Below are 6,034 nucleotides of genomic sequence, written 5' to 3'. Positions count from 1 at the left end.
TGTGCCAGCAGCAAGTGGCCACCATCTGTGGCAGGGAGGGAGGTACAATGAGGGGAAGCGAGCTGTCATTTCCCATTGCCATCATGGTCATGCATTTAGTGCTGCCATATGAGATGCTCTTTCCACTAGGAACTGTTGCCGTGGGGTGTGAGCTGTAGAGTGCCTGCATGGAGCCAGGGAAAGTTGTCCCATGTCCCAACCAAACCTGAGGCAGCATCCCCAGGCTGTGTCCCTGTTTCACCATGCTCATCTCCTGCCTTGTATTCCCTGTGCCCATTTCACTCACTCATCAGCTGATTCCTCATCTCCAGCAGCCTGTCTTTGGTGCTTCCATTCGGCATGGGAACTGCTGAACCACAGCCTGAACCACTGATTGAGCACCTGGGGAAAGGACCCGGTCAGCTCTGGGAGCACAGGTGAAGGCAATTCAGCTGTGTGACCAGAAGGGGTGGAGCCTGGCTGCACCTCTCTTAGACCTCATTTCAGGGCTGACCCCTGCTGGGGAAGGATCTCTTTCTGGAAATCCCTTTTTGGTGAAGCTTTCCCCTGAGAACCTGGAATTTTCTGATACAGGTGAGCAATTTTCTTTCCTTCCTTTACAGCACCTTTCTAGTGTGCTGGTCCTTCTGTCATCACACCTCTGTTGTAATGATTTCCCCACTGTATCTGTCCAATTGCTACATCAGCAGTGACATTCAAAGCAGAATTAAGGTCCTTTCTTCTGGCTCCTCAGCCAGAGAGCTGGAGTCTCCTTAAGGAGTTCAGTTCCCTTGTGAGTTTGCTGGACTCGAGAGTCTGGATCTAGGCTGAAGCTCTCCATACCCAGCACTGTGTCATCCCCTCTGCCCCAAGGCTGCAGGGCCTGAGGAGCCCACGTGAGCAGGGTAGGAGTTCAGGTGCTGCCAGAGCTGCCTCCTGTGGCCCTGCCACTGGGCTGCCTCATGGATAGAAAGAGCCCTGGGGGTGGCAGCTGAGCTGAGGCATGGTGCTGTGCCTCCTGCTGAGGATGGATGGTGATGCTCTGAAGCAGAGAGCCTCTGTTCTGCTTGCACTGAGTCAAGGTGCATCTGGGTCAGGGGTCCAGACCGCTGTCTGCAGCAGGACGTGAGATAAGATTGGTGTAGTTGTTATTCCAGAGCAGAGCAAGGGTTTCAGTGACATTGGTGCTTCTGTGGTGTTTGCATCCTTCTGCAACTCCTGTTCGTGGGGCTGCTCTTCTTTCCTAGATTCTGCTATGCTTCTTGAGCCCTTGCTTGCCTATACTCCTTTGAGTTTCCTTCATGCTCCCTTGGGCTAAATTAAATGCACCATTTATCTTTATCTGAGCAATAAAGAGAAGTTCATTGCATCATAGAAACATCTGAGTTGGAGGAGATTCTAAAAGGCCATCTAGCCCAACTCTCTCCACTGGACAGGGATATCTACAGCTGATCAGGTTGCTCAGAGCCCCATCCAGCCTCAGCTTGACTGTCTCCAGGGATGGGGCACCAATCAACACCTATGGACAACCTGTCCCAAATCCTTCACTACTCTTACTGTAAAAAATTTCTTCCTTTTACCCAGTCTAAACCCCTTTGAGTTTGAAACCATTTCCCTTTGTCCTATCACCACAGACCCTGCTGAAGAGTTTGTTCCCTTCTTTCTTACACCCTCTTTAGATTCTGACAGGCTGCTCTCAGGTGCTCTCAGGTTTCCCCGGAGCCTTCTCTTTTCTAAGGAGAAGCTGGGAGTCCTGAACGCGTCTCACAAAGCTGTTTTCCGCTTTGCGTACCAACACCTTCACAGGATTCAGCCGTTAATTACCCTGAAATGGCAGAGGCTCTTTTGCGACGCCGGGCCGGCACCTGCCCACGGGGGCAGCGGTGGCCGAGGGGCAGCTCGGCGCGGAACCGCCTGGCCGGGGAGGCGCGGGGGCACGGCGGGGGGCGGAGGGCGGGCGGCTACGTTCCTGGCTCCGCTTCGCTGCCGGCCCCGCTGCGTGCGGAGCGGACCTCGGGCGGCGGGGACAGGGGCAGGTTCCCCGGGCGGGCTCTTCCCCGCCCCGCTATGGAGAGCGGGATGCTGTCTTGCACGCAGCAGGAGCTGATCCGGGAGAGCTGGCGGCGGGTGAGCGGCAGCCCGGTGCAGCACGGCGTCGTCCTCTTCTCCAGGTGAGCGGGGGCTCGAGAAGCGGCGTGGCTCCGCGCCCGGGGTGCTCAGCCCGGAGGAGGGGATTCCCGGGGCGGCGGGCGGTGCGGGGCTGCCCCGCGCGGTGCCCCGCGTTGCGGCCGGGCGGGAGCTCGCGGAGCGCATCTCAGCATCTTCCCTACGGGCTGCGGCGCCGCTGGCGGCGGGTGAGCGGGACTCCGAATGGAGCCAACAAAGAGAGAAGATGGGGCCTCTCTCCCGCCGTTGCAGGTTGTTCGATCTGGACCCTGACCTGTTGCCCCTTTTCCAGTACAACTGCAAGCAGTTTGCCAGCCCCCAAGAGTGCCTGGCCGCACCCGAGTTCCTGGATCACGTTCGGAAGGTGAGAGGGGTCGGGGCAATGCGCGGGTGGGTTCGGGGCTGCCGGGAGTCGATGGGAGCGCGCGGGAAGGCTGCTCTGTCCCCGAGACGGGGAGGGAGCCGTGCTGGGACTGCCTCGCAGGAGCTCACGCACAGGAAGAATTGGGCATAACGCAGCACAGCCCTTTGGTGAGCCCGGAGGAGCAGCCCTGCTGGGACAGAGTGCAGCCTGTGCTGCCTTTGTAACCCCATAACCTCCATCTTCAAACCAGCCTTTATAACCTCCATCTTTAAAGCAGCGGAGCGCCTGCTCGCCTGGCCTTGTTCCTTGTGAGAGGCTCTTTTCCTGATAGCTGCAGGCTTTCTGCTATTTTCCTGCCATTACTGAACAAGCAATGTCCATCTTTATTTCTGCTCTTACTGCCTTAAGCTGAAATAGCTCTTTGCTGTAGTTGAAGATAATTTCCCTCTTGAAATCATAGAGTAATTCTATCACCTCTTGCCTTTGCTGGGCTAACCATGCCCAGGCTTTAATCTCTTCTAACTTGTTCTGTCTGCTCCCTTCATCCCTCATTAACTCTGTTCTGCTTCCACGTGACTCTTCATCCCTCTGGGAGCCCACTGCCATTTGTGCACTGCCAGAGCAGATCTCCTGGCTGGGCTCTCCCCCCCCTCCCCTCAAAATACTTTGGCCTACCTTAGAATTGTCTCCTATGCTGTTGTGCTATCCTGGCAACTTCCAGAGTTTCCATTCTCTCCTCCAGGAAGGGAGGGCAGCAGCTACTCTGCTGTGCTGGGAGGTGGTGGTAGTTGCTGGGCTGAGCAAAGTGAAGTAGAGGGGCTGGTCTTGTACAAATGTGGTGCAGCTGCTGTGCTCCCCCAGGTGATGCTGGTGATTGATGCAGCTGTCAGCCACCTGGAGGACTTGCCCTGCCTGGAAGAATATCTCTGCAACCTCGGCAAGAAGCATCAGGCAGTTGGTGTGAAGCTTGAGTCCTTCTCGGTGAGGTGTACTCTCCCTTCCCATTACAGCTGTTTATGCAACCCTTGACAGTCCCAGTTCTGCACTCCATGCTGGGTGCAGCTGGCTGGGGAGGAGGCTGGTGGCTCAGCACAGCCCTGAGCCATTGGAGGTGTTGGCTTGGTCCAGGAAGCCCTTGAGCTCCCGTTGTTTCCTGCCTGGAGTTTGAGGGCAGAGGGGAGCAAAGCATTTCTGAAGCTCTTCAGTCTGTAGAAGAGGAAGCTCAGGGGAGGCCTTATCTCTCTCTGCAACTCCCTGAACAAGTGACAAGGTGGAGGTCAGCCTCATCTCCCAGGTTATGGTGATAGAATGAAAGGGAATGGCCTCAAGTTGTGCCAGGGAGGCTGAAGTCGAATTTTAGGAAATATTTCTTCTCCCAAAAGAGTGGTCAGGCACTGGAAATGAGCTGCCCATTCCAGGTGGGAAGTGGTGGAGTCACTGTCCCTGGAGGTGTTCAAGAAGCATGTAGATGTCACACTTAGGGATATGGCGGTATTGGGTTGATGGCCAGACTAGGTGATCGTAGTGGTCTTTTCTAATCTTAACAACTCTGTGATTCTATGATTTCCCACCTGGAGAGAGCGATGGCTTGGTGCACCACTGTCTCTCACCCAAAGTGGTGTGGGAGTGAGGGAAGGGATCTGCCTGTTGTTCCCCAGCACTGAGTTGACACTTCCCTGTTTGGATTGCAGACAGTTGGTGAGTCCTTGCTGTACATGTTGGAGAAGTGCCTAGGTGCTGCCTTCAGCCCGGATGTGCAGGAGGCCTGGATCAAACTCTACAGTGCGGTGGTGAAAGCCATGCAGCGTGGCTGGGAGGTCCTCCCAGAGGGGTATCAGCCCTAGGCCTGGCTCTCTACAGGATGAGCACTCGCCCTCTCTGCCTCTCTCCACCTGTCTGTCTCTATGCACCAGCTCACCTCCTCCAGCTACACGTGCTGGGTTCTCTTCGTGATTTCACCTTGCTTTGACACTGCCATGTCCCTGCTGTTCCTGGTGGCCACGGGGTATCTCTCTGTAGCCCAGAGTGTCCAGCACAGCACCACCACCCAGTGCCAGGTTCCTGTGTGCCAGCACCTGCAGCTGTGCTTTGGCCTTCTCCTGGCTCCCTACCCTCCTCTTGCTGCCCATCCCCATAAGATGGCTGCTGGTGAGGGCCTCTCAAGCCCCACAGCGAGCTCTCATCCTGCTCTCTTCACCCAGTATCACCCTGGGCAGTGATCTTGGTGCTCCTCTGCCTTTCTCTGGTGTGAGGCTGGTCGCAGTGTAGTGTGTTCCCTGAGAGTGTTTCCAGTGGTGGGAGATTGCATTAATACCAAGGTAAGGCTGCTCTCATGATATAGGCTGCTGCCCAGAAGGGTTCCTCTTGCCTTGGCCAGTTGATTTTAATGTGAGAGCTGGCTGAAGTGCACCAGCAGCAGTGGCTATTTAATGTTTTGTATTGAGAAGAAGAAAGCAAATAGAAGAAAACATGTCTTAAAATAACAATGGAAGTTGCAATTATGTCATGGCAACGGCTTCTAGAAATGATTCTGGCTCTTGGCCAGGGGAAGCATGGCTGTAATTTTTCTGCTTATACGGGTAGGACGTGGAGTGCTTCCGATCTGCACACAGTGCCCAGTGGCAGAGCTTCCTCACCCTGCAGAAATAACTCCGTCATACCTGAGACAAAGCCACCATGGAGGGGGAAGACACATGGCTAGCACTGAGCAGCAGGGCCATGTTAGGGCAGGAGTACAACACCTGCCAGGAAGCTTCCAAGGGAATGGCTGGGAGGCAGAACCCACATGCTCCAAGGGATTTGAACTTGATCTCTATGGAGAAGGTCATCTTTAGGGGAAGTCATCCCAGGGTAAGGAGAAGGAGCAAGTGCTCGTCTACAGCCAATGTCCTTTTTCACTTCTCCTTCAGGGCAGGAGAAGCCCAGTGTTCAGGGCTGTGATTGTCCCTCCTGTGCTGACCTATCCTGCCTCTGGGCAGAGGGCAATCCATGAGATATGTCAGTACTCCCTGTCCCCTGCCCTGTGGTGCTGGTGGCTGTGCTGAGCACACAGCAAGGACCCTGACTGTGAGGGGAGCGGTGTCAGGGCAGAGCCGTGTGTGCCATGCACGCTATCCTCCCTGTGATACCAGGCTGTGCTCTTGCAGGCTGGTACAGGGCAGGAGGGGCGGGGAATAGGGCAGTTCCTGCTACAGCTCTGATCTGGGGCATCAGCACCAGGGGCAGGAATGTTCTGAACCTGCATGGCACATAGGCAGGTGTGTGAGGGATGGAGTGTGTGCTACTGCACAAAATGGTCACCTTGTCCTTTAGCTTCCACTCCTTTTTTTGTGCCATGTTTTGTGTAATTCCTAGGGGAAACAAACTAGTCTGTGTGCCTCTTATACCCAGCTGTACTGTTTAATAAAGAATAAGCGAGAGTCTCTGCCCTTTTGGGTGCCTGTTTATTTTTTAGAGGCCTAAGCAAGCTTAACAAAGGATGACAGAGGGGTTTGCTGGGCTAGATTTAAATGTTCCAGTTTTTCA

The 6,034-nt window shown here is 55.0% G+C and overlaps 1 protein-coding gene across 2 annotated transcripts; it reads left to right on the top strand.

Annotated features, from left to right (window-relative positions):
* The first annotated feature begins 1,943 nt into the window (after window positions 1-1,943).
* Window positions 1,944-5,940, top strand: NGB (neuroglobin). Of its 2 annotated transcripts, none has more exons than XM_031593164.2 (4): window positions 1,944-2,150; window positions 2,398-2,509; window positions 3,371-3,490; window positions 4,201-5,938. In XM_031593164.2, exons 1-4 carry the CDS (start codon window positions 2,047-2,049, stop codon window positions 4,351-4,353), a joined length of 489 nt encoding a protein of 162 aa, XP_031449024.1. In that variant the 5' UTR covers window positions 1,944-2,046; the 3' UTR covers window positions 4,354-5,938. The 2 variants fall into 2 exon arrangements, with proteins under 2 accessions (XP_031449024.1, XP_089997565.1); XM_090141439.1 differs by having other exon boundaries at window positions 2,038-2,150; window positions 2,372-2,509; window positions 4,201-5,940.
* The last annotated feature ends 94 nt before the right edge of the window (window positions 5,941-6,034 follow it).

The sequence above is a fragment of the Phasianus colchicus genome, chromosome 5, assembly GCF_987193195.1.
Source record: "Phasianus colchicus chromosome 5, bPhaCol1.hap1.1, whole genome shotgun sequence".
Taxonomy (NCBI): domain Eukaryota; kingdom Metazoa; phylum Chordata; class Aves; order Galliformes; family Phasianidae; genus Phasianus; species Phasianus colchicus.
This window is presented reverse-complemented; position numbering and strand designations above follow the sequence as displayed.

Coding starts and splice junctions, on each gene's coding strand:
- NGB (XM_031593164.2), top strand. CDS start 2,047: ATGGAGAGCGGGATGCTGTCTTGCACGCAGCAGGAGCTGATCCGGGAG. Junction 2,151..2,397: donor GGCGTCGTCCTCTTCTCCAG/GTGAGCGGGGGC, acceptor CCGCCGTTGCAG/GTTGTTCGATCTGGACCCTG. Junction 2,510..3,370: donor TCCTGGATCACGTTCGGAAG/GTGAGAGGGGTC, acceptor GTGCTCCCCCAG/GTGATGCTGGTGATTGATGC.